The sequence below is a fragment of the Tenrec ecaudatus genome, chromosome 13 (assembly GCF_050624435.1).
Source record: "Tenrec ecaudatus isolate mTenEca1 chromosome 13, mTenEca1.hap1, whole genome shotgun sequence".
NCBI lineage: Eukaryota > Metazoa > Chordata > Mammalia > Afrosoricida > Tenrecidae > Tenrec > Tenrec ecaudatus.
This window is the reverse complement of record NC_134542.1, coordinates 48,052,434-48,079,719: the sequence shown is the minus strand read 5'-3', so window position 1 is coordinate 48,079,719 and position 27,286 is coordinate 48,052,434. Positions and strand designations below refer to the sequence as shown.

Genomic DNA, 27,286 nt, shown 5'->3' with positions numbered 1-27,286 from the left:
TATAGCTTTACAGTTTCAGAACCCCATGGGAACAGTTCTACTCTGTCCTGTAGGTCACTATGTGTCAGAATCAACGTGATTGGAGCGAGTTTGGGTTTTGGAGGACAAAAAAGGTTTACAAGTCACTGATAAGTACATGGACAAGGGAACTAGGTTCTACCTTTCCACCAAGATTCATGTTCCTTTTCCTGAATCTATCATTAATTTGACTCATCAATATTTGATTGACAAGTACAATTAAATATGGTAAGAGCTCCCCCTCTCCCAACAAACACATGATAATCTGTAGTAAACAACCTTTTAAAACTCTGATTGCAATCTTTTTCAGGTTCTTCCAGTTAAAAAGCAAATAGAAAAAATTTAAACATGGCAAGGCTTTGACATGACAAATGTCACAGACATTGTAGGTACAGCCAGGCTTCCTAATTATGAAGCTAACGCAATTTTTGTTTGCTAACGCAATAGTTTAAGAGTCATTAGATTACTAAATCTGCTGATCAATTCATAACACCGTTTTCCTGATTCATAAAATCGTCCCAGTTAAGCTTTGTGTATGTGTACATTTAAACTTTTTCCCCCCTGGATATTGTTTAAATACATTTTATCGGTGTTAATCAGCTCCGTGCCCCCCCACCCCCCACATACACACCGGTCCTAAAGAATAAATGAGTAAGTGGCACTGGGCTGAAACGACTTAAAGCAGCAGCACGCTTAGATGTTCATATTTTAAAGCAATAAAGCAGCTTTTAAAACAGAAAATGTATCCAGGATTTTGTCTTAAACTGCTGTAAGGCAATGCTGTTCAAAAAAAATTTTTTTTGGAGCCAGCACTATATACCTAAATATTAAAACCTATTTTAAAAGGTAAGCAGCCTTCTTTTAGAATCCTTTCATTGCCACCGCCCCCATCCCCCTCCAACCCTACAAATGCCTTAAGTCGCATAGCTAAAAGGATTTTGCTCATTTTTTCCAAAACACTTCACATCACATCTGAGTAGTGGCCAACTATGGAAAGTTTCAAGCAAATGTTAACATTCCGGCGAGAGAGGCTCTGGGGGCGGCGGGGGGGGGGGGGGGGAGCAGCCTTCACGGCCCTTGGAGGCGCTGCCTCGCGCCCTGTCCCGGTAGTTGGGGGCCCAGGTGAAGGCTTGGACCAGCCTCGCCCCGGTCGTCCGGGCAGACGCCCCCCGGGCGGCCAGTGCTGCGGAGCGCCGGCGACTCGGAGGACAGAGGCTCTGGTCCATCACCCACGCCCTCGCCCCCTTCAGTTTGAGGCCCCAGAAACCAGCAGGAGGCCCCTCGGTGCCCAGCTCCCAGCAGGACAGCCGCGGGGGCTCGCGGGGAGCGACCGAGGGGCTACTCTGGAGGGCCGCTAGCCTGCCCAGTCACACACGTCAGTTTGACCTCTTTCCCCGCCCCCTGCCCGACCCTCCCCACCCCGGGCGCCCAGAGAAAGTCGACCGCTCCAACAGCCAATCAGAAGAGAGGTCGAGAGTGTGAACCAGTCAGAGCGAGCGAAGGGGGCGGGACAAAGCCAGCGGCCCGCCCCCGGGTGGGTGAGCGCGGAATGTCTTCAGCCCTCCCCTGCGCTTCAGCCTCAGTGCGGAGCCCTCGCGCGAAGAGGAAGAGCGTGGCGGCGGGCGGCTTCGGGAGCAGCAGGAACGGCAGCCCGCGCCTCCTCAGCTCCGGCGCTGCCTTCCTTGCCACCTCTCTGGGAAATCTTGTCCCCTGAGGAGAGCGGCCGCCCGCGCCCGGAGCATCCTTCTCAGTCGGGCAGGCGTTGACGGACCGGCGGCATGATGCGGCTACGAGGCTCGGGGATGCTGCGGGACCTGCTCCTGCGGTCGCCCGCCGGCGCGGCGCTGAGGCGGGCGCAACCCCTCGCCACCCAGTGGGGTCGCCTTCGAGGCGGGGGGCGGCCCGCCGCGGGCCCCGCGCCCGCCGCGCGGCTCTACCCGTGGTGGGGCGGGGGTGGCCGGCCGGCCGGCCCCCTGGCGCGGGGCCTGTCCAGCTCGCCCTCGGAGATCCTGCAGGAGCTGGGCAAAGGGGGCGCGCAGCCGCAGCCCGGGGCGTCGCCGCCCGCAGCCCCGCCGACGCCCGGCTCCAAGGACAGTCCTGGGGAGACGGGCGCACTCGGCAACAGCGAGAGCAAGGAGCCGGTGGCCGCAGGCGAAAAGTGAGTGTCCCGGCCGGGGCCGTGCGGGCGGGGGGCCCGCGGGGGGCTGGGCCGCGCTGGAGCGGAGGCCGGAGAGAGAAAGAAAGAGATGCGGGCGGCCTGCGCCGTCTGCGCCATGTGATTAGGCCCGGCCCCGCCCGCGCTTCCCCACCCGGCCCACTTCCCTTCCCTCCCGGCGCGAGCTGCCCGGGTGGGGCCGGCGGAGGACCCGGGGCTCCCGGGGCCACCCCGTCGCCCGAGCGGCCCGCGCCGGGTCCTGCGTGGCACCCGGCCCGCGCTCGGCGCGCGCCCGGCCCAGCAGCTGGCCCCGGCCCAGCCCCTGGTGGGTGATGCCATGCGAACATCTCCACCGAGTGACATTTAGGCGTCAGTAGCAGAGCGTGTGCGCTTCCAGCTCGAGTTTCCGCGCAGCCTGCCCTTTCTCGGTCTCTGCCGCCACCTCCGTGGAGCCCTGGTGTTGGCGCCGGGGCATGCAGATCTTTCTGGGGTGGCTCTTCCAGGCGAGGGCAGAGCCATCTGGGGCACCGGAAATAAAGGTCTCAGAAGCGAGATTAGGAGGAAGGGGGTCACGTGGCCGAGAGGATGGGGCCCGTAGTTTAGACCACCTGTTACAGCTGGGGACCTGCGCTGACCTGTGAGATGTCTTCCGGGAGGGAGATGGGTGAATTTTTAAAAATAGAAGTCAAGACGGCCAAGGTGAAATGTGACGTAAACCACTAGCTCATTGATCAATGTGGGTTAGGTAGGTTGCGCTCATTCGAATACATTGGGATAGGCTGAATCATCTATACGTGCACGGAAGGCTACCCTCCAAACAGAACTGGGGTTTTTCCACATAATAAGCCAAGCCGTTTCCTGAATACATAAGTCCTATGGAATCTAAATGAATACAGACTTTGCTTCCCCAACATAGGTAAACATTTACCTGCCTGCTTTCGTTATAGCTTACTATTTTTTCTGACTTGGTTTTGACACCATGTGACCCGTAGGTGGCCTTTTAATATGTTAGGACTATTTCTAGGCCCCAGATTCCCTCAAGTCAAGTCGAAAGTGTCTTAGAATTTTAATCTCACCTGCTTAATGGTTCCTGTGATTGCAATTGGCCCCTCCCTAAAATTTTCCAGTTGCTGTTTTCCCAGACTGAAAATTATTACATTAAAAAAAAGTTGAGGATGGCCAACATTTGATAGTTTTCTGCCACACAATAGCATTATTACCAAATGTCAGTTATTTAACATGTGGGGTTGATGACAAATCTCATCAATTGTCAAAAAGGTAGAATTGTTAAATATGTACCTTTCTTTCCACTGTTTTTAGGGATTGGGATATGTGTATACTTAATCTTACTCGGGACTCTTATTTTAACACAATCTGGCTCATCAAACATGTAACAAGCATTTAAATACATACATGGTGCCCAGAGAGACCTGGACTTGCACCATGACAGTTAGTCCCATTTGAAAAGGACCCTTGCAGGCTCCAGAAATCCAAACTTACCTGCCATTGAGTTGATTCCAACTCATATCGACCCTAAATAACAGAGTAGAACTGCCCCTGTGGGAGTAGAAAGTCTCATCTTTCTTCTTAGGAGCAACTAGTGATTTTGAACTGCTCACTCACCTTGCCTTCAGCAGCCCAAGTTAGGAGCATTGCACCACCTTGCAGGTTATGGGATGAGAACTGCTTTCCATTGACATTATGTCTTGCTGATAGGAAGCTTCTGGATTTTTTGCCCACTTTAGGAAAATTCGTTTCCTAGCAATAAGTTCCAAATTGGCAGCCCAACATTAAGAGCAGCCTCCCACCTGATATACACCCCATACCCCGACACCCCCACCCCCGCCCCGGCCACAAAGAAAACCAGCCTTAAAGTCCTCAAAAACCTTTGCTCAGGAGCTTTGGGAGTTTGAATGCAAGCAAGAGGGGACTATTTTCCTTACTGTGAAGGAAGAGGAGAAGAAGGAAGATTTTTGACACCAATAATTTGGACTAACAGGTGAACAGGTTTAGCAGCAATATTGACCCTGAGAGCTGGCAAACAAGGATTTGGATTGAGAATGAACCTCATCTGTCTCCACTTTAACAAATAAACCTTGTGAAAAAAGCATTTTAACCTTGTGAAAGTTAATTTTTTTATCTTCTAAAAGATCTGGCAGCCAAATGTAGCTTTCCTCCTTGGGCCCTTCCATGTTGCCTTTGTGGTGATCATGTCTCTTATTCTGTGAGGTAAGCTTTCATTTGATCCTGTTATCCTTTCTAAAGCTCAGCTTCCAACGCGGAGGTCATCCCTCAATCAGCAAGCCACCTGGAATGCCAGCACCCATTACTCTGCCAGGTGTTAGAGGGATTTTGTAAAGAAATAGCCACATGAAAATTAAAATGAGTTAACTTTTTGTAAGCAGCTTAGAACAATATTTGGGACATATTAAGTGTTACATGTGTTTGTTAAATAAACCAAACCATCTCACTGCTATCGAGTCAATACTGACTGACTTACTGACCCCAAGTAGGTTTCCGAGACTAGTTGTTTTACAGGAGTAGGAAGCCAGTCTCTCCCGCGGAGCTGCTTGGTGGTTTCATACTGCCGACCATGTGGATCGAAGCCTCTCACGTGCCACTACACCACCAAGGCGCCTTGTTATTCAATAAATGGGAATAAAATTGTCTTTATTTTCTGTAAGCTTGTTTATTTTTAGTCTCACTCACGAGAAACTACTTGTTTTTTATTTCTGGAGAAAGTTTTGTACTTCTTATATGAAACTGGTTAGCTCAGTTTACCTTTTTCCCCAGTTTATACCAGTAAGCAGAGTGGATTTACTGCTTAGCGCCAGCAGTTAGTAGTTCATTTGGCCAGTCCATTTGCTTTTTTTCCTTTCCTTGGTTTGGGCTTTTTGTTTTATTGTTTTACCTACTGAAGGAGATAGGCTATAAACAAATTGCTTCTGTTAGAATGCAACCTCATCCTCTTCGATCTGAGTTACAGCCCTGGTTTAGAATGGGCTTGTACTGTGATCGTACAGTGGAGGTCTGTTCCCATTTTCCTTGCAGTGCTTGGTTAACTTTATAACCATTATTCCGTCTTAAAACCACTTCACTTGGCTGTCTTCATTATTTAGTTCTCTCTTGGCTCTTCTTAGGTTTCCTCACGAGTGTACCCTGAGATTGGGTCCTCTGCCTTTTTTCCACTTGGCTACTTTCTCAACAACATATTCCTTGTCTTAGCTTGAATTCTTATCTTTGTGCACATAATAACTTTACCTTGTATCCACCTCTCCCTAGATTTATCTCCTTATAGCTGATAACTTCAAATTTAACATCTGTACCTCTATACATATTCATTCTTTTCTCTGTTTTCAGTATATTTTGTTTACTTTTGTCCAATTAATTTTAGAATTTTAACTTCAATTTATCATTCTGCTTCCACAGAACTGGCACAGACTGGAATGAGCATTAGTTATATCAACATCACAAGCTATGTTGTGGTATTGGAGAATCTTGATTAACTTGTATGTCAGTATTTGCCTAACATAGCTATTTATATCAGACTAAAACATATCTAGCTTAATTTAGGTAAAACCCAGAAAGGTAAAATAATATGTATTAGAGAAGGGTCCAAGGTAGAGGGATTATTAAATTACTTTTTACTTTAAAGTTTGATTCTTAGAAGGAATTCTGATAGAAAAGTACTAGCACATGTTTATTCTTTAGAAAATAGGTAGTTCATGCAGAACTCATTGAAAGCACTGTATTAAAAGACCAATGAGATCATTTCCCCCTATCAGATTGGCACATGTTGAGTCAAGTGATAGGGTGTGGGAAATAGGAATTCTTAACATTGCTGGTGAAAATGTTGCTTTAGCTACTTGGAGAACAATTTGGTAGTACCTATTAAAAATTGCATACCCATGGTGCAGTCATTACATATTTACACATCTACACCAAGTTAGAGCTGCAGTTTTATAATAGTTTATTCTAAAAATTAAAATACAAGCAAACAGCAGCTTTAGCTAGCCACAAAGCTAGCTATATGCTTGGTAGTTGGTGCTTATTCCTAATAAATGGAAAGTGAAGACCAAAGAAAGCCATTAGATTATTTACCAGGAGAATTGAATTTCAAAGTAAGATTCAATGATTCATTTTGTAGATGTTGAATTAGGTTTTTTGTTTGTTTCTTTTTAATGTGTGGAGGTGACTGACAGCGATGGCTAGAGTAGCCACACTGCTAATTTACTCCAATGATTCATCTGGTGCCTCAGAACTATCCTTTTCCTTGATATGAAGAAAAAAGACGGATTAGGTTTATAGAACAGATCTGATAATGAAGCTGAGCCAATGTTTGCCATTTAATTGATATAGAATTGAAAGAACCTAAATTGAAATAGGTGGCAAGTGCTTTTAATAGCATTTGTTTTTAATTTGTAATACTGAACATATTGATCATTTAAACTAAAATCAAGATTAAAATTTTTTTTTCATTTTAATTTCTTGGTCATTTTATTTCTTTGATCCTTAATATTTTAGGTCATGGTTATGAGTGAATTTCAGTTTTATTTTACTGGCACATCAGAAAAGTGCTAACCTGTAACATATTTTTGCTGCTTAGTATTTACACAAGTAGCCTAGGCTGCACAGTGGGATGGACGTTGCGCTATGAACCATAGGGCCAGTGATCCAAACCCACCAGCTGCTCCCCTGAAGAAAAATAAGGCTGATTTTCCCATACAGTTCCAGTCTGTCTTGAAAACCTTTTACAAAGTGGTTCTCATCTGTCCTACAGGGTTGCCATGAATCTGAATAGCAGTGGGTTTAGTATTTTGGTTTAATGTTCACACAAAATGATGTGCATCTATTTGCATAGCTATCATGGATGAATTGCTATTGATTAATTTGTATATCATCTTCAGTAATCAAGCTACATGTTCTTAATTTTGCTTTTACTTGGATAAAGTTCACCGAAACAATGGAGTCAATTCAAATTAGTCTTCTTGAATATTATGTAGCTTGTTTCTAGGCTTTTACGGTTTCACAAAGCAGTTGGCACCCCTCAAAATCAGCCAACTCAGGAAATGACTACCAAGTAAAACATCCTTTTTTATGAGGTGAAAAAAAGAATAAATGTTGAGAATTTTGCTGAAGATAACTTTGGTGTTTCTTGCTGCTATTTGAAAGAATCTTTAAATCATATTGAGATGGATGGAAAATCATGGTTATAGAAACTTTAACTAATTGTGCAGGATATGCATTCTTAAAAGAAGGCAGGTGTATTAAATTCTATCTAAACTAAAATTATATCTTACTGTTGCTATCAGCACTTTTAGCTTATGGCTCATTTGCTGGTAAGAGGAATGGATTATAGCTCATTTGCTGTTAAGAGAAAGCTGAGGCAACAGATATTTATAAAATAATTATGAATCATTGATGTCTCTAAGTAAATAGGTTTGAAGCACAGACTCCGACCCTGTAACTACAGTTTTACTTGGGAATCGACTCAAGTGTAAAATTGCTGTGGCTCTAACCATGCCTTTTACTCCAGTCGGTGTTCTCTGTCACCTCCTGTAGAAGCAGACATGTCCTGGCGTTCCTCGAGAAGTGTTTCCTGCTTGGCATGTAGCATTATTGCTTACCGAGGTCTAGATAAGTGCAGGTAGTGAAAGTCTAAAGAATTATTGCCTACTGATGTCTAAAGAAGTACATGTAGTAAAAACATTAGAACAGTTGGTTATGCATAACTTTAAAAAGAGCGAATATATTTTGTTCTGCCTATTTCTGGTAGAAGCTTCTAGAGATTTTAAAATTATCTGCATGAGGAAATTTTGTTTGGCATATGCACTTAAATTTTTGATTGGTATTTTAGAAAGAATGTAATCCTAAAGAAGAATGTTTTGAATGTCTGGAAAATTATTGTTATTATTAAACCTAAGGAGACTATAGCATCTAATTCATTCTCTTTCAGTATTAATGAAATTCTTTTTTTAGAGACTAGGCTAAGAAAACTCAAGTGTAGAAAGCTTATATAATGTTTTTCACACAGTTAATCCATACTAAACAAGGGAAAACTTGAGTTCAACATTAGTAAAATGGTTAAGTAAATTATGGCATGTCCATAATTGAGCCATAAGAGAAAAATAAAATATTAAGTGAAAAATTTAGAATACAAAATGTTCTGATGGTGTAAAGAAAAGCTTAATAAAAGTGAAGGGTAAAAATAAGCCAAACGGTTAGGATTTCTTTTTTTCCTGGTTTAATGAGAATGCATACTTTTTTTTCTGGCTTTATTTAAAATTTCACATTATGAGTCTATACAACATACATAATCAGAGGCACGTACTTGTTGATATTTTAATTTGTAAATCTCTACACTCTGCTGTCATCATCTTCTGTTCCAATTTTCTGTCTCAGGTACATGTAAGAACAGTATATATCACTACATTGAAAAAAAATACTATAAATGGATTTTTATGTCTTATTATCAACATTATTCAGTCTTAGAATTATCCTCAAATATCAAATTTAATTAAGAATTTAAAAAATTATTCTTGGTATGTATCTCTTTACAAAATTGCTTATTGAAATATCTTAGTGAATCCATTTTACCATTTCTTCTTCCGTTTATGTTAATTATCCAGAAGTGTTGCTATGTTGTGCTATAACACACAATCAGGCAAAGGTTGACAAACTTTCTCAGTGAAGGGCCAGATAATAAATATTTTTGGTTTTGCAAAGTGCTTGTTCCCTTGAAAAACTAGCGTGCTGTTTGCTGTGTGGCGTTGGCAGCTGTAAACTAAAGACCCAACTTGTTGCCACTGAGTTCATCATTCCTTGGAGCAGCCCTATCGGACAGCAGCTCGCTGTAGAATTCCTAAGGCTACACTACCGGATTATTCCCACTGCCAACATTTACCCACATGGTTCCCCACGGCATCATGAGGGTGCCTGCGTATAGCCGTTCAGAACAGTAGGTGAACAGATTGGTGTGGCTCTGCTCCAATATCACTCTATTTACAAAAATAGTTTGCATTCCTTTATGGTAGTATAATTTGTTGTGCAGGTGCTCTTTCATACTTTGATTGCCTCTGCTTGAAATTTTTACCTCCTGTGAATTTCTGCATTTTACACGTGTTCCTGCGTATTGTTCTTGTCCTTCATGTCTCCATTTTAACTATTATTCCTCATTCACCTGCTGCATGCAGTTCCCTTACCAAACCCATCGCCTTCAATTGATTTGGACCCAGGTCAACCTGTAGGGCAGAATAGAACTGCTCATTTGGGTTTCTGAGGCTAAATTAGGGTTTAAAAGATGTAATTTTTAAATTTTACATTTCACTAATAGTGAATTAGTTTTGGGCTAAAATGTGTTGTAGAATGAGCAACTTTGTCTGATACCAATTACTTTTTATATGCTAATGGTATCATGGTAGAAAGATGAGACTTCCTACTTCCGTCCAGAATTACAGTCTCTGAAACTCACAAGGCCAATTCTATCCTGCCCTAGAGGGTCACTGTGAGTTAGAATGGACTTGATGGCAGACTAAAAGTATTATATGGCAAAAATCCATTGCCATGGAATACGTTTTGACAGTTTCTATCAATGTAACTTTCATCCTTGGAGTTAATTTGTTAACCTGCTGGTGTTGATGAATATTTACTATCAATTTAATCACTCTAAGCTCTTTGGTTAGAATAGGTCCATGCCTAAGTTTTATTGATTTTAACAAATTCTGGATAACATTATGAAGAATGTGAATTCCAGAACTTACTTGTGTTCGTGCAAAACTTGTATTCAGGCCAGAGGCAGTCATGCAGATAAAGCAAAGACACCATGGGTTTTGTGATCAGGAAAAGTGTGTCAGGACTCTATCATTTTACCATACTCAATTTATGTGCTGAGCCAAGAAGCCAAGGAGATGGGTTTTATGAAGAATGGTATCAGGCTTGGAGTTAAGCTAGTAACAGCCAGAATTAAACAATATTTTTCATTCCTAATGGGTTTATCATTCTATACCATCATTTAGGAGTCCTGGGGGATGCCCCCCACCCTTACCCGCCAACCCCCCAACAAAAGAAAGAAAGAAATTTGGAGAAGTACAAAATTTAACACTTGGTTTTAATATTTTACTTCTGTTTATTTTGTAGTTCTTAGAAAAGACTATTTTCTCTTTTTATTTGATAATGTAAATTTTTCATATATGAGATTTTGAGCTGATTTTGCAGTATTATTTTTTATTATAAATGATAAGTTCTTTATTTCTTCCATCAAAGAAGAATTAAATTATTTCTCTGTGTTTCCTAATACGTATGCTGCCATAGCTTTTGTCACATAACTGTAAAGTCTTAAACGCCCCGCTGCCGCATAGTGACCCTGAGAGCCCAACCCAAATTCACTGCCATCGAGTCAGTGTTGACTCATTGCGACCCTCTAGGACAGGGTAGAACTCTACCCTCTGTGAACTTCTCTAGTGACCCTGTAGGACAGAAGAAAACTACCCCATATGGTTTTCTGTTCTTCAAGGTAGAAGTATAATACTGTCTGTGATGGGATAATCCTCATTCAAGGAAAGTCAGTCAATACAACTGCTATTAAAATTAATGTAACAACCGTTAAAGCTAATGAAGAAATTGAAGAATTCTACCAATTTTCTCAGCTTAAAATTGATCAAATGTGTAATCAAGAAGCATTGGTAATTAGTGATGACTGGGATGGAAAAATAAGAAACATGACAGAATAGTAGTTGGAAAATAAGGCTTTGGTGATAAGCTGAAGATCACATGGTAAAATTTTGCAAGACCCACACTTTTTAAAAAATAACAATATAAATATATGTGGCTATCTCCAGGTGGAATACATAAAAACTACATTGACCACAACCCTGGAAAGATATAATAGTTCTGGTAGTGTAGTGCTTACTCATTGGGCTGTAAACCACAAGGTCAGCAGTTCAAAACCACCAGCCACTCTGTGAGAGAAAGACAGATCTTTCTACTCCATTAAAAAGTTAGTCTTAGAAACCTAGGGGCATTTCTCCTCTGCCCTAAATGGTCGCTATGAGTCAGAATCAAATCGATGGCTGATGGAAAAGTTCTGTAACAGCAGCAAAAAATGAGGCCAGGGGCTGACAGGAGTTGACCATCAGTTGCTCATATGTAAGTTCTGGTTGAAGAAAATTAAAACAAGTTCATGAGAGCAAAATACAACCTTGTGTTTATCCTACCTGATGTTTAGAACATCTCAAGAATATATTTGACTCATTAAATATTAATGACAGAAAACATGACAAGCTATGGGATGACATCAATAACATCATACATAAAAACGGAAAGATCAAAGTGGCTGTCAGAAGAGACTGAAACGCCCTCTTCATCTTAGAGTATTGAGAGCAAATGGAAGAAATGAGGACGTAAAAGCTAAACAGAAAATTTTAAAAGGTAACTCAAGAAGACAAAGTATTATAATGAATTGCGCAATGACCTAGAGTTAGAAAACCCAAAAGAAGAATGTATTCAGCATATATCAAACTGCAAGAACTTGAGAGAACATTCAAGCCTTGAGTTGCAATATTGAAAGATTCTATGGCAAAATATTGAACATTGTAGGAAACATCAAAAGAAGATGTTTAAAATTAAGAAAAGTATTTGTTGGGATTGTATCCTTTCACAATACTGATTCAGTCTTTATGCTGAGCAAATAACCCAAGAAGGTGTACTATATGGAGAACCTGCCATCAAGATTGAGGAGCGTTTATTAAATACTCATGCAGATGACACAATCTTGCTTGAAAGTGAAAATAACTTGAAGGACTGATGAAGATCCAAGACTGCAGCTTCCAGCATGGATTGCAACTCAATATAAAACAAAAACATCCTCACAACTAGATTAATAAACAACATAATATATAGAAATGTTGTAGTTATTGAGGATATCATTTTACTTAGATCCATAATCAATGCTCAAAGACGCATGATTCGAGAAATCAAAACTCATTGCACGGGACCTCAAAGTGTTCCAGAGCAAGGATGTCACTGAGTACTTGGTGTGCCTGACCCAAGCCATAGTAATTCCAGTTGCCTCACATGCATATGAAAGTTGGGCATTGACTAAAGAAAACAGAAGAATAGATTTATAGTACTGGAGATGTCGATGCATTATGATACTGGTGAAGAATATTGACTACTGTGGACTGCCAAAGGACAGACAAATGCGCCTTGGACGAACAGTCAGTATGTGTTTTGGAAGCATTGAGGGCAAGGCTTCGTCTCACATACTTTAGAAATGCCAGGAGAGACCTGGAAAAGGATACCATGCATGGTAACGTAGAAAACGAAAAAGAAACTCAACTGCTATTGAATAAATTCCTATCCTTAACAACCCTGTAGGACGGAGTAGAACTGCTCATGTGAGCGTCCGAGTTGTAAATCTTTATGGGAATTGAAGGCCTCATCTTTTTGCTGGGGATCAACTGATGGTTTTAAATTGCCGACCCTATGCTTAGCAGCCCAACTCTTAACTATGCTGCCTTGGTTAAGTGGAAGTGCAGCGAAAAGAGGAAGACCCTTAACAAGACGATTGACAGTGGCTGCAACAGTGAACTCGGACATTACTGGAATTGTGAGCTGGTGAAGGACCAGGCATGGTTTCTTTCTGTTGTAGACAGGGTCACTATGAGTCATAGTTGACTCAATGGCCCCTAACAACAACATATGAAGGGGAACCCCCCCTAACTGGAACTTTACCCCCCAGTGCTATGTATTAACATTTTTTTTTAACAAAACAACCTTATCATCTTCAAAGTACTCTCCATTACATTTAACACATTTGTCAAATCTGTGATTCTATTCTTGGAAACATTTTTCAAACTCATCTGTTTGGGTGGCTGACAGCACCTCCCTTGTTTGTTTCTTCACCTCTTCAAAGTCATCAAACTGCTCCACTTTCATGTCCCTCTGCATTTGCTCAAACAAAAAGAAGTTGCATGGAATGAGGTAAGGTGTGTCGGGCAAGAGAGGCATGCTGTTTTTTGGCCAAAAACTGGTGCACTGAGATGGCTGTGAGAGCAGGTGCCTTGTCATGCTGGCAAAACCAGTCCCCCATCTGCCACAAATCACACACTGCTCTGTCACACACTGTTGGCTGTCTTCTCAGAACCTCTAAATAGAAAGCTTGATTAACAATCAGACCTGGTAGAACAAACTCCAAATGCACTATCCCTCTCACATCAAAGGAAGAAATGAGCATTGTCTTGATCTTTGATTTCACTTGACGAGCTTTTGGGGGGTGAGGTGACAATGGCCCCTTCCACTGTCTTAATTGATGTTTGCTTTTGGGGTCATAAGAATGGCACCATGTCTCATCATCAGTCATGATCTTCGAGAAAAAAAAGCCTGCGTTACTTCAGAGCTGTTCTTTCAAAGCACAGCATGTTACCACTTGACGCTCTTTTTCCTGGTCAGTCAGAACCCAAGGCACACATTTCACGGAGAACCTTCTTATTCCCAAATCTTGCATTAAAATTCGCTGGACCAAGCTCCAAGATAGTCCAGATAACTTTCCCATCTTTTAATGGTCTTCGAGCACAAGTACATGAGCGTTGTCGACATTTCCATCTTTTCAGGAAGTTGATGTCCAGAATGAGGCTTGTCATCAATCGACATTTCACAGTTTTTGAAATGAGAAAAACACTCATACACTTGTGTGTTCCACCATCATAACAGTTTCTGTGGCATTTCTCTGAGCAGGAAACAAAATTTCACAGCCTCATGCTGTTCCCTTAAATCGCCATCACAAAAAACAAGGTTCCACTGAAACTGCTTTTACAAAAAAATTCACCGTGACCAGAGAAATTTCCCAGGTGACACCACTGGGTGTACTTGTACTTAGAAGTTGCCTAGTGGAAAAAATGTGTACTATGAAAGCTCTGCCCAATGGAACTTTTTCCTCTTTTTTTTCTTTTGTTACCCCCTAGTATTTGGTTTTTTAAACTGCTTTAGGGAAGCAGTTTGCCAGGTATTTTCGCTTGGGGAGACACAGGGACTTGAACTTCTGACCTTTTGGTTAATAGCCAAGTGCTTTTATCATTGTGCTACTAGGACTTCTAGCCTTACTTTTTTATATTTATAAACTCAATTTTGACAGAAAATGGGCAATATCAGGAAAGTACAAAAATTAGTGATGGAACCAGTGGGTGCTCAAAAGCTTCAAGGATCTGGTTGAGGAAAGCCCTGTGAAACAGCTGGTACGCTAGGGATGCCTTGACGGTAAAGGAGCAAAAGATTACAGGCAGAAGGATGAGGATGAGGATGTAGGGCTTATTATAGGTCAATGAGCTTAGTTGATTAGGTTGAGGAATTGTAGATGTCTGTAAAGAATATAGTAAAAAGCCAAAATATAGAGCACTGAGTGTCAGGAATTTAAATTATCCTTTAGTTTTGAGAAATTGGTTGGGCAAAGTAAACAAAAATTCTTTTCACGTTGACTCTGAATTTAAACTCCATATGTACATTTTCTGAGTAATCTTATTTATTGGTTTATCTATATCTCAACTCCCCAAATTAGGTATTTTAACATTTTATGGGTAGAAGCGGCATCTTAATTCAAACATCTATGCTTTAGCTGTTGGCAGTTTTCTTGCTAAACACCACTGAATGCCTACCTTCTTCCCTTTAGTAGGTTTCTTTCCTTTTCTAGAAATCTCCTCCTTGCCATCTGTTGCATGCTATTATCCATATAGTAAATCTAGTTCAAGTTCCATTTCTTCTAAAAAAGGTTTACCATATTGTCCCACCAATAAGTAAATTTTCTTTAAAAAATAATTTTATTGGAATAAGTAAGTTTTCAATGATTGTAGCTTCTTTCTTATAATTTCTCGTATGAACATGCCTTTATTTCTGTCTAGACGGTAAGCATCACCTTACTAGAAATTTTACATGTAATAAACACCACTTACAAATACATGGGTTTTTTGTTTTATTTAAAACATAGCCAGCTATCTAGGATGTTAAAGTAGGGCAGGAATGATTAGAAAGTAGAAATGAAGGAGCAGTGTAGCAAAAACGTAGAAGTAGAAATTAGAAAGGAAATGGGAAAGAATAAAAAACGAGGAAGGAATAAAAAGTGTAAAACAGGATTTTTCTTTGGATCACTCATTTCATAATGCATAGGCACTTTTAGTTGCTCAGTGTCCGAACCGTTGGTTTTACTACCGGGAATACTATGGGTTCTCTGGAGCACTTAGTAATAATTTGATGCTCCAATTTGAAACCTATTATACTGGCTATTGAGAAATATAGTTTTTAGCTTTCAAATTTTAATAGCAAAGCACATTATTGTGATAACAGTACCATGGGATAACATTAACTAAGGACAAGAAAGTTCTTTGAAGTAATTTCTACCCTTTTGTAGGTTTGGAGTGAAACTTTGCATTTGTTTGTTCACTAGATTAGAATCTGAGCTGTTAAATGCTGAGATAATAATTTTTAAAAATCGTTTTGTGGGCACAGTTTTTAGAGCTGTCTTAAATTTTCTCTCCTATGGATAAAAACTAATCTCTTGTCTAAAAGCAGGTAAATATTTACACATTTTTGCTTAGTATGGAATAGCATGGCCATTTTAATGCTTTTGTGCTTTGTGCCACAAGCTAAAGAAGTGTATATTTTGTTATTTACCTAGCTTTTGGGCAAAGCAGATACCATTTACTGGTGTGAAATACATAGAAAGCTTATACTGCAGTTTTTTAAAGTGATAACCTACCACTATATGAACATCACTTGACAAACCGTTTTCTGTAAATAATTGGTATGTTGTTATCCACTAATATTTCACAGCTGTTTCCATTTTTCTTTAAGAATTAGGTCATCAGTATTATTGAACTCCATACAGTGATTATTACTTCAGGGTAAGATCTAGAAAGTGGGTTTGTAGCTATTAAAAGTAGTAGTTAGCTGTGCATTTTGGAGCCAGGATAGTACAGTGGTAATTAGGGCTCTGATTTCTGCTACTGTGTTGAAGTGTCTAACTCTCTGAGCCTCTGTTTTTTCACATGTGAAAGGGAAATAGACTCATTCGTTTATTCAACAAGTAATGAATATTGAGAGTTTTTCTGTAACTAGGAATCATCCTGTGTTAATCTGGGTTGACTAGAGAAATAAATTCATAGACACTCATATGTATAAGAAAGAACTTTATATCCAAGAGTAATTGCCTATAAAGAAAACATCCCAACCCAGTCCAGATCAAGTGCATAAATTTGTTATTAGCCCTTATGCCCGATGCAGTCTATAAATTAATCTTCTGACTCACGCAACATGTGCAGTGATGCCGAATGCAGGAAGATCACAGGCAAGTGGGTGGAAAGTCTTGTGGCTCCAGTGGCAGTGGAAGCAAATCATCTCAGATCCACGTGGCTCCTCTAGCCCCAGGGTCTGGCTCCATCAGTGTAGCTCCATTTGTCTTGTCAATAGAACTGTTTCGCAGAGTGTGTCCCACCTCCCAAGAGGAAGATAGGAGCTCCCAGAATCCTCAGGAGAAGGCCATGCTCACACAGAGACCTCATTGCCTGTGACCTGATTGACATGTTATGTCACTGCCACACATCCTGTAATTTTGGATAATGGTAGTGCCTTTTTCAGAATATCATTGAAAGATTAGTGTGAATACATATCAAATACTTCTCATAGTACTTAAAATGTAATAAGCAATTGACAAATTTTAGCCATCATTTAAAAAATATTTTAAATTCTGAGAGCAAAATAGTTTCAGGGAATAATTATGCCATTAATGTATCTACTTTCTAGTTTTTAAACAATTGGTATGGCTAGTCCAGAATCAGCTATATTAAATTCTAATTTAAGAAAATGAGTGTTCTCCTTCTACACCTTTTTTTCTCATACTCTTTATTAAAACAGTTTAGGTATAGTTCTTTTCCAGTATACATAGATAGGTCTATTTATACAGTGTTTATATCAAAACCTGTCTGAAAACTAGAATTCATGTAAGATGGAAACCTAAAAGAAAAGAAAATTAAAATATTCCCCACTATTACAGAGTGATAGAAAAGTGGTAAGACTATACCTTTTCAAAGGTGGAAAACTTGGGAGATCATTTTGATTGTTTAAATAAAAGCTTTTGCTATGGATAGGAAAGCATTCTTGTTTAAAAGTTTGGTTAATTATGGCATCTAGTAGTTATAGTAATTTAGTTGATTAAGATTTTAATGTATTTTATAAAGAATCTTTTTTATAACCATTTTTATAATTTGTAGAGTTTCATTTCTATATATGGACCTTGGTTATTTTAGAAATCATAGCTACTACAACATCAGTTGAATACTTGTTTTTGCAAGACTTTGTTGTTAAAGACACTAAATCTATTTGAAAGCTATGAGGTAGACATTATTCTCCATTTTCAGATGATGAAACAGACACAAAAAAGTAAATTAATTGACCCAGGTTTGCTTAGCTACTAAGTATTCTAGTCAGAATTCAAAATCGGTGTTTTTTTTTTAAGTTGACTTGAGTATTGATTGAGCTTTATATTAAAGAGCCCTGGTGGTACTATGGACTACAGGTTGGGCTGTTCAAACTCACTGGCTACTCTGTAGTAAAAAGAAAAGGTTTCCAGAGAGAGAGAGAGAGAGAGATAGAGAGAGAGAAGGCTGTGCGCTCCCATGGAGATTTACAGTTGTCTGGTTCTGTGGTTGATTGTTTAATAATGAATTTAGCTAAAATCCATTATGCTCACACAAGAAATAATTTTGTCTTCTTTCTCATTCTTCAGTAAAATAAAACAGGGTCTGTTACCTAGTTTGGAAGATTTGCTGTTCTATACAATTGCAGAAGGACAAGAGAGAATACCAGTTCATAAATTTATTACAGTAAGTTTTAATATTTTTCTATCCTAATGTTTAAAAGAGTTAATAAAACTGCTATAAGACAGCATCATGGACTTATAGTTATAAAGGCCATTTGGCATGTAGATTATGATTGACACGTTTCTCTCATGTTCACATTTTTATCATGCTCATTTCAAGGTAATCTGAAAGAAAATGAAAGAAACTATGAGAAATTTGTCCAGAAATTGGGTAACAGTGATGCCAAAGTGGCAAATAGATGATCAAGTTTTGGGTAGAAGTTTTTATGTACAGAAATAAAAACTTGTAGTTGGAATAAGCATATACATTATTTGCACTATATATTTACAAACTCTTATTTTTTCAAAAACAGGCACTCAAATCTACAGGATTGCGAACGTCTGATCCCAGGTTGAAAGAGTGTATGGATATGTTAAGATTAACTCTTCAAACAACATCAGATGGTGTCATGCTAGACAAAGATCTTTTTAAAAAGTAAAAATTTCTGCCAAACCTCTAATGGTGATTTGCTGTGCTTTACGGTGGTTTTACTTTCCAACAAAATTGCATCTGTAGAGGCCTTGTGCTTCCTGTGTAGCTAAAGGAAAAGCAAAAGAGATTTACAAATTTTTGTTTAATGAACTAGGTACATGCTTAAATTCTGTAAGATACTGGAGCTAAGAGTGTATATTCTTCAAATTATTCTAACGCAGATTAGATGTTTCCAATTTACAGTACCTGGAGCATGACTTCACTTTGAACAGAGCAAGTCCTTTGTCCTTGTCCTTGCGTTTATTGATCCTAATTCATCTGCATGCCTTGAGGACTTTCTCAATATAGTCAACTTTCGTTCCTATTAAGTGATTAAGATGACTTCATACAACAAGAGGGCTTTAGACAGCTCGATGTTCTAGACTTTCTTGCCTGCAGTATCGGTTTCTCTCTTTCCAGATTTATCAGTACATAGGTTTTTGTTTATTTTCATTATTGTCAAACAGTTAAAAACTAAGACACTGAATGAGAATATGTTGACTTTTCTGTATTCTATTTGTTAATTATTTTCATTAATGTGTTCCTGTTAGCTTAATCTGATTACCTAAGATTTAATTGCCATCATGTCTGTAATCAGTGCCTACAGTAAATGTATTTAAAACACTAACTAGTATAAAACTATAAACAGCACTATAGTTTATTGATTTGTTCCAGACTACAGACTTAGGGTGAGGCGCAGACCCAAAGAATCCTGCATCTACATTTAAAGTTTGTTTATTTGAATGAGAGGGCTTGAAAATTTGTTCTAAAAATCTCCTAGAACTATCTTGGGATAGCAAGTCATCTAAAGAGTATTGACTAAAGTCCTGCAGTGTTTCCTGGCATGCTGTGAAGCACTGTGTACAACTTTGAATTCTTATCTTTTCACCATGAAACTCTTGATGCTTTTAACTCAGTTGACCTTAAAGTGTGGATTTTGGGTTCTTTGGGGAATTATTGTTTGGAATGGTGATACGCTCACTCCAGAACCAGGTTTCTTTGTGTTGAGAAGGAAATTTTCCCTAGTTATCTGTATCTTTGCAGTAAGGATGAACTTTCTTTTACTAATCATGAGCTATCTGCTTATGGTGTCATTAGGAAATCATTTTAATGTATCCCAGATGAAATTGCCAGAGATATAGGTAAATCTGCTGATAAAGCAGTATGGGGAGTTGCTGAATTTAAGTGAAAGCGGTATTTCAGACATTTTTCTTACTATGTATTATTTTAACCTGTTGTTAGGTTTAAATAGGTGATTGAAAGACATATCTTAAATACATTATTTATGAAATCAGGAAACATGCATAAAATTTCCTACAGATATTTATATTGGATAATTATCGTTACTTTAAACATTTTTAAGAAAAGCAGTTGTAATACAGGCAGTTTCCAACTTGACAAATACTTAGTGGCTTATATGAGCAGGCAGTGGAAAAGTCAAAGCCTGCCAGTCAAATGATTTCTCTTTTCATCCCTAGAATTAGAATTATATTGTTAACCTTTTCTGGTTCCCTAGAAAGGTGATTGCTCCAGAGAACTTCTTTTATGTTTTTAAATATGTTGTCTACTTAGTGTGTTGCTAGTTATTTGTGACGGGTAGGGGAAGTGGATCTTCATGTAGCTGGGAAGAAGAGAGACACCATTGAAATGCAAAATTCATTTTCTCAGACAATTTATTTAAAAGGGAGGTAGGCTTGATTTAATTCTAAGTGTTAATACATATGAAATACATTGTAAGTGAATATATTTATCATTTTGGCAAATTTGAGAAACAACTATCATATTGTTTTATATTTGTTTTATTAATGGATAAATTAGTTTTAAACTTTTTGGAGACTAATCTGTTTGAAAATTGGAGACTGCCTGTGCCTGTGTAGATAGTCTTTTGCTTTGAAAACTAATGTTTTGTGTATTTATCTTAATCTTAAAAAGTATTAGGATGACTTTATGTTAGATTGTAATTTTAGTTTTTTTCTTTTACTTCTTTGGAGGCCTTGGATGCGAATGGTAGTTTTTTGTGTTTGTATAGTATTTGATTTTTCTAAGCAATTTCATGTTCACTGTTATTTAAATGATGAGAATTGTATTTGAACATTTTATAAAACACTGAAGTACTTGACAATTGTTAGTCAGAAACACAATAATATTTAAGTAAAGAAGGAAGAATATTTTTAACTTATAGATGAAAAACTAACGCACAGAGAAATTTGTAACTTACTGGAAAAAAAAATGAGCCGCCTCCTCCTCAGGGCTCCTTGCATATGATTCTGATTTTCTTGTCTGATTCTTGGTGTCTCTATTAAAGTAGCGCTGGAGAAAGAGCACTTTTAGAACTTGTGAGTGGTGCGGGCGTTGTTTCTTACCAGCCACAATCATTCATCATGTTGGCTGGGCTGCCACTGGCTTTACGATTATCTTCCAATAGAAACACATACGCCCCAGAATTTCACTGGCTATACAATATCAATTTTAAACCCATTTTTAAAAAAGTATTGATTACTTTTAAATAGAAGTTAGTAGTAGGTTAATAATTTCAATTTGTTTGTTTTTTCTCTGTTTAAACATTTTTTAATATAAACAAACTTGACTTGTTACAGATTTAAATAATGAGTTAAGATCAGGGACTTTTATGCAGGTTTAATTTTTATAACTATTTAAAACATTTTTATATTAAATGTTAAAATATTGCTAAAATGAGGATATTTTAGATTAACTTTGAAACATTACCAAATATGATTAGTCAAAGTTTATTAAAGTACATAGTGACTATGAAAGGTCCATTATTTAAATGTCACCAGGTTAACTATGGAAAGTGGAACTCTAAATTTTTTGTGTTGTAATAGATACCACTGAATACTAACCTTTTTATTTGGAAAAAATGTAAATATACCAACTTGGTGTTCACCAAAGGAATATGCATTCTGTGTTTTTATTAGTAGTTAAAATGTACAGAATGTTTTAAAATTTTCATTTTGTGTTTTATGTAGAACTACTTGAGTTATAATACTGAGATTTAAGGAGCAATTTAATCACAAACTGAAAAAGAAATACAAAAAGTGCTTGTTTCCCATATATGAGTAGTGCAAGTTATTTGACCTGTCCTAGTTTTCCTTCCTTATCACTCTCAAAATGTTGATATCATGACAATTAAATAGGATGAATAGTTATTAAAACTTATATATATATTTAAAGCCATTTTTTCTTTTCCTCAAAGTAGTATCGCATCACTTAGCTGCAATGAAGCTAGTTACTATACATTAAATAAATTTTTCCTATAGTTTATTTATTTGACTTTAAGACCTCAATTATGAATAGTGAGTGTTTGTCTTTTAAGGGCTTATTGTTATTAGGTGCCAAGGAGCTGTTTTCCAGCCCCGCACCCAGTATGCAACCTTGTGTGCCGTAGATTGAAAGACTGTCCGGTCTATATCTTCTTTACAGTGATTGCTGTGTTTATTGGAGCTGCTGTGTCCATCCGGCTAGTTGAGGGTCTTCCCCCCCCCCTTTTCTGCCGACCTTCTACTTTGCTAAGCATAAGTGCTTAGTCTTGAATTTCATTTCGTAGATGTCCTGGCTGGATGCCCATGGCACAGCAAGCCCTCCTTTCTCAAACATTCCATGCAGCACTTGAAGAGCCTGGGTGTTCTGGTAGTGATGAGTTGAGCTGCTAACCACAAAGTTCTCTTTTTCTTTTTAATTCTGAGTGATAGTGTGTGTCAGGAAGCAAGAATGTATTTCTGAGGCTATTTAATTTTTTTTTTAAGGAAGCTCTTAACCATGACATGCAAGGTGATTGTAAAATGGTCATGGGACTAAAAGATACTGGAATGTTTCCACGAACTTTTTGGAGCTTCCTCGTTTCAGTCTATTTGTTCGCTAACCAAATGTCATGCCAAATGCTTATCAACACTAGTAAGCTAAGAAACTTGTTTCAGATGGCCCTAATACCTGGTGCAATGACCTGTCATTTTAATCTTTGTCATTTTTATGCATATTTTAATTGATTCCTTCAAACTTTTCGACAGTTTGCAAGCAGCTACATGAAAGACTGCTGGGAGGAAAGAAAAAATGTGGAAAGAACGTCATTTTACAGGATTCGGTTCGTTCTGTAAAGCGACGTGTTGCCTGTTGAAAGACAGGATCAGTAGCCTCCTAATCAGTATTATTTCTTATTACTGAATATGAATATATGATCAGTACTCAGCACATTAATTTTCCCTATATTTCACAGATGCGTGCAGAGCAACATTGTCTTATTGACACAAGCCTTTAGAAGAAAGTTTGTCATTCCTGACTTCATGTCGTTTACCTCACACATTGATGAGTTATTTGAAAGTGCTAAAAAGCAATCTGGAGGAAAGGTAACTTTGTTGATGTGCTTATTTTCCTAACCCAGTCACTTAATATACTAAGCTCAATTTGGAGGTCAGAGATACAAGTGTGTTTGTTTCTTGGTTTTTGCTAATTTAAAAAGTTAAGTGAAGCCGTTGATTTTAACATTCTAAAAATTTTAAAATATTTATTATTTTGCCTAAAATGTTATCTAGTTTTAATAATTCTTTTTGATCAAATGGCTTTGATGACTTACTTCTAATTAATAATATTATTGGGAAGTTTTTGCAATTCAGTTATCCTCTCCAGGTCCCTCTGCTTTTAATCTCTTAGATCTAGGAGTATTGTGTTCTTTTGTTTTAGCTTTGAGTACAATACCTAGCTTCTATGTAGTATTGTCTCTCTTTTTTTAGTATTGTCTCTTGATAATTGTTTCAGTATAGACATTTATTTTTATTAATTTATTTTTTAACATAGCATAACCTTGCCAACTCCCCTGACCCTGATTAAAGATGTTTTTCTCTTTCTTTAAAAAAAACGTCGTGTTCAAATTCATCTTTTATATTTCACTTTTGTAGGAAGTAAGACTGCAGTGGGAAAGTGACTGAGAGAAATCACTTAGACCTCAGACACTCCTCAGCTCTTTGAGAAGTTAGATTTAAGGAACTTTATTATAAAAGATAGATCATAAAATAGCTAGTTATTGGTAGAAACCAAATTGAGATAGAAAATATTGTTTGCGTATATCACATCTATGCTTTTCCCTCCACTATTTTGGATAGGTTGCAGATTATATTCCTCAATTGGCCAAATTCAGTCCTGATTTGTGGGGTGTATCAGTTTGTACAGTAGATGGTCAGAGGTAAGTTTAAGCCCATATTAATCAACTATAAACTTTATGTTTGCAAAACTGAGTATTAAATGAAGAGGGAAAATTAGCCACTGTATGACATAAATTCAAAAAGGTAAATTTATTGTTAATTTTAAAAAACTGATTACATAATGATACACTAAATTTTATGAGGCATTTAGTCTGTTTTTATTCACAGTTGTAGCCTTGTTTTTTGAGTAGTTCTATAAGTATCTATAGTTCTGAGTTTGTTTAGGAAAAACATGTCTTGTCAGAACACGGAATTATTAAATAATGAACTGAAGACTTGTAAAATCATGCCTTATTTCTTGCTTAGCACTGGCTACTGTTCCCACCATTATCTCTCTTCCTCACGCTCTTGATAGGATTAAGTTAGTGCAGAATGCAGCATAGCTGTCCTCTCGGCCAGCAGTCATATTGCAGGACTTCATGAAGTCAGTGAAAGTGGTACTTGGAAAGGCTCGCATTGCAGGTATTGCCACTGACGATTTTAAGGACAGTGATGTGAGGGCCTTCCAAAGAGACTCATTTTGTTTAAAAATCAAAGATAACATTAAAGAATTTTAAAAAAGAATAACCCTTTTTATTATTTTGTTTAAAGCCAGGCATAATATTCATTATGTTGAGTTTGTGAGAAAAATTGTGCCAAAAGGAAAAAATGGATTTTTTTCATCCTTGAGGTTTTATTGTTTTAAGAAAATCTCCTAATAAAAGCCTCATCCCTCCTTTTCAAGTTCATGAAATATTGATCTCTTTTTTATAAGATCAAGATCATTTTACTTTTTACTACTTATTTCTCTAAAGTATTGACAATTAAAAAAAAACCCAAACAAGACTTGAGACTAGAATAACTAGGTGGTACATAGCTACTACCACCAACTAACGGCTCAGAAAGGAATCACATTGGAAGGCCCTGGAGGGAGAGGGAGAAAAAGGTGGAACAAAACCCCAAATCATAAAAGGGAGTAGGCTAACTGATCTGATAGATACTGGTGGAATGCCAGATCCTATGGCTCTCAGTTGCCTTTCAGGTCTAGAACTGAATTTACCCTATGGTGCCAGTTTTCAGCCAAATGATGGAGCGGTCTATCATTAGTAACACTATGAATACATGTATACACCTTAGAGTAATCAACCATTTGAGACCAGAGGGGCAGCTTTTACCCAAAGACAAAGTTCAGAAAGGTTAGGAAATAAGGAACTGGAATGGGAAAACACAAGGAGGAAGTGAGATGTTTCTTGGAAGGGATTGCAATGGATGAGATGAAATAAGATAACGTATGAATAGTTGCATATGAAGCTGGTGGTCTGCTCTGTAAACACTCATCGAGTTGCCATGTTTAAAAGAATGCGTTCCAAGCTTAACCCATTCCTGAGACAGAGTTCATGTAATATGCACAAATAAGAAACTAGCATGTAGGTATGCTGGTCCTTCTATTTGACAGACTTTATCTTCATCTGAACTCAGAGTACTAAATATTTATATAGAAGCAAAAATTAGATGTGACGAAAAGGACACAATGAGAAGTCATGGTTTCATCCTTATAGAGCAAATTCCACGAGGCAGTGATAATTTTCTCTTTTGTGTTTGGTAGAAAATGGCTTATTATCTTAATACTTGCATATAGGTTTTCTCTTCTCAAAGATCATCTACATATAGGAATTTAGTTTTCTTACCTAGAGAATCCTAAAACTTGACTTTGGAACTAGAAGGTAAATATTTTTAATTCCAAAATGAATGAGACAGGTTTTATAATTGTTTTAGAATGATTGTTAAGTAAAACGTTACGGTATTGATTGAATTATATAAACATTTCATTTAGAAGGTATTTGATTTTAATCTATACATCCATAAAAATGCATAGTCTATAATACAATTAGAAGTTTGTCACTGTTGACACCTCTTTGCTGTAGGACGTTTGCTTTTCATCCCTTTGCTTCAGATTTTTATCGATAGTACCCTGCCTTTGTGGAGAGAATATAATGGAGTGTGCAGGAATATTTCATTTCCCAACCCAGTCTCTACCTCATTTTCTCCAAGTTTGGTTTAAGACCAAGCTGTCTTTTTGCTCTGTTCTCTATATGCATAATGCTGATAACGGCCTAATATAACTTTAGTGCTTACTCTGCTACATTTATAAAATTTGATGTTATTTCTCTTAATGAAGATGAAATTGTGACTGATTGGGGTTCATAAGATGAGACATTTATAGGCAAGTTCTTAGTGAATAAACTGAGCTTTTTCAGTTCTTGAAGATTTGGGTTTAAAAGGAAGGTGAATAGTTTGTTAAAATAGCTAATTAATTTTATATGATTAAATTTGGGTGGTGGTGGGGTACCCCTTTTTTCCCACACTACTCGATTATTGATAATCCAATTTAGAATCTTGTTTTATTACCTGAATACTTTTTAAAGTAGTGTGTGTGTGTGTTTTGCTCTTTAAGATAAACATGTCTTAATTTTATTATTTAATATCAAAATAAACTATGGTTGAATTGTGGAATAATGTGAATAAGAATTAACATGCAGAAATGACATCAGTTAGGTAGCTGCATGTCTATCTAGGTGATCTTAATTCTTTTTAAATCTATTTTAAATAGGCACTCAATCGGAGATACCAAAGTTCCCTTTTGTCTTCAGTCCTGTGTAAAACCTCTGAAATATGCTATTGCTGTTAATGATCTTGGAACAGAATATGTGCATCGATATGTTGGGAAAGAACCGAGTGGATTAAGATTCAACAAACTATTTTTAAATGAAGATGGTAAGAATAGCATAAGTATTGGTTTGAAATAATTTATGATGTAAAGAAAATCTTTTCAAGAAAGAAACTTCATGCTTTTTTTCTCATTGAATTTCTGTGAATTCTCTAAATATAATTTCATCACCTTCTTTTAATAATTGCTGTTTAACATAAGCCACTGGGAAATGAGCAGGGAATTTCACTTTATAGCCATATATATAAATCTCCCATAGCCCCTGAGTTTCCTCTCAACTACTAACCAATGCCACTAAGAACAAAAGTGCCTCCAAAGCTTACAGCTAGGAAAGCCCCAGGAACAGTCACACTCTGTAACTCTGTGACTGCCATGATTCAGGACTGATGAAATGGGTTTGGGTTCTTTTTTATTTACGTTTTCAATAGGAAATAATTTAAAAACCTTGCAATGGTTAAGGTTTGCTTTCAAAGTAATTTAGTGGACAGCGTCTATAAGAACAAGGCGTATAGATCAGAGTTTCTTAAACTGGCTTGTGACTTCCATATCGGTCTTAAGCATTATGCACTACTGTTTATATATTGTCTTAATTGTGTAATAAGCAGATACCAAAATGACAGATCTGATTGGAACAGTAAATAAAAGAATTAAAGTGAATTTACATGAAGGAGATAAAACTCAACTGTGTAGAAGGGACGGAGTTTGTGATTGGCAAGAATGTCAGTGGGCATTCTTGGATTATACGCTATATAGAGTATATTGGGAATGTGTTTGTAATGTGTTATGTTCTTTTAATTCTTTAAGTTTTGTAAGATATATG

At 37.9% G+C, this 27,286-nt stretch overlaps 1 protein-coding gene across 4 annotated transcripts in view; it reads left to right on the top strand.

Annotated features, from left to right (window-relative positions):
• The first annotated feature begins 1,588 nt into the window (after positions 1–1,588).
• Positions 1,589–27,286, top strand: part of GLS (glutaminase) — an 83,998-nt gene continuing 58,300 nt past the window's right edge. For all 4 annotated transcript variants that reach the window (XM_075530421.1, XM_075530417.1, XM_075530418.1 and 1 more), the window contains exons 1-6: positions 1,589–2,176; positions 17,943–18,039; positions 18,389–18,510; positions 22,778–22,907; positions 23,661–23,740; positions 26,350–26,513. In XM_075530421.1, the coding sequence (XP_075386536.1) occupies positions 1,797–2,176; positions 17,943–18,039; positions 18,389–18,510; positions 22,778–22,907; positions 23,661–23,740; positions 26,350–26,513 (973 nt within the window). In that variant the 5' untranslated portion in view covers positions 1,589–1,796. The remainder of the gene's footprint in view (positions 2,177–17,942; positions 18,040–18,388; positions 18,511–22,777; positions 22,908–23,660; positions 23,741–26,349; positions 26,514–27,286) is intronic.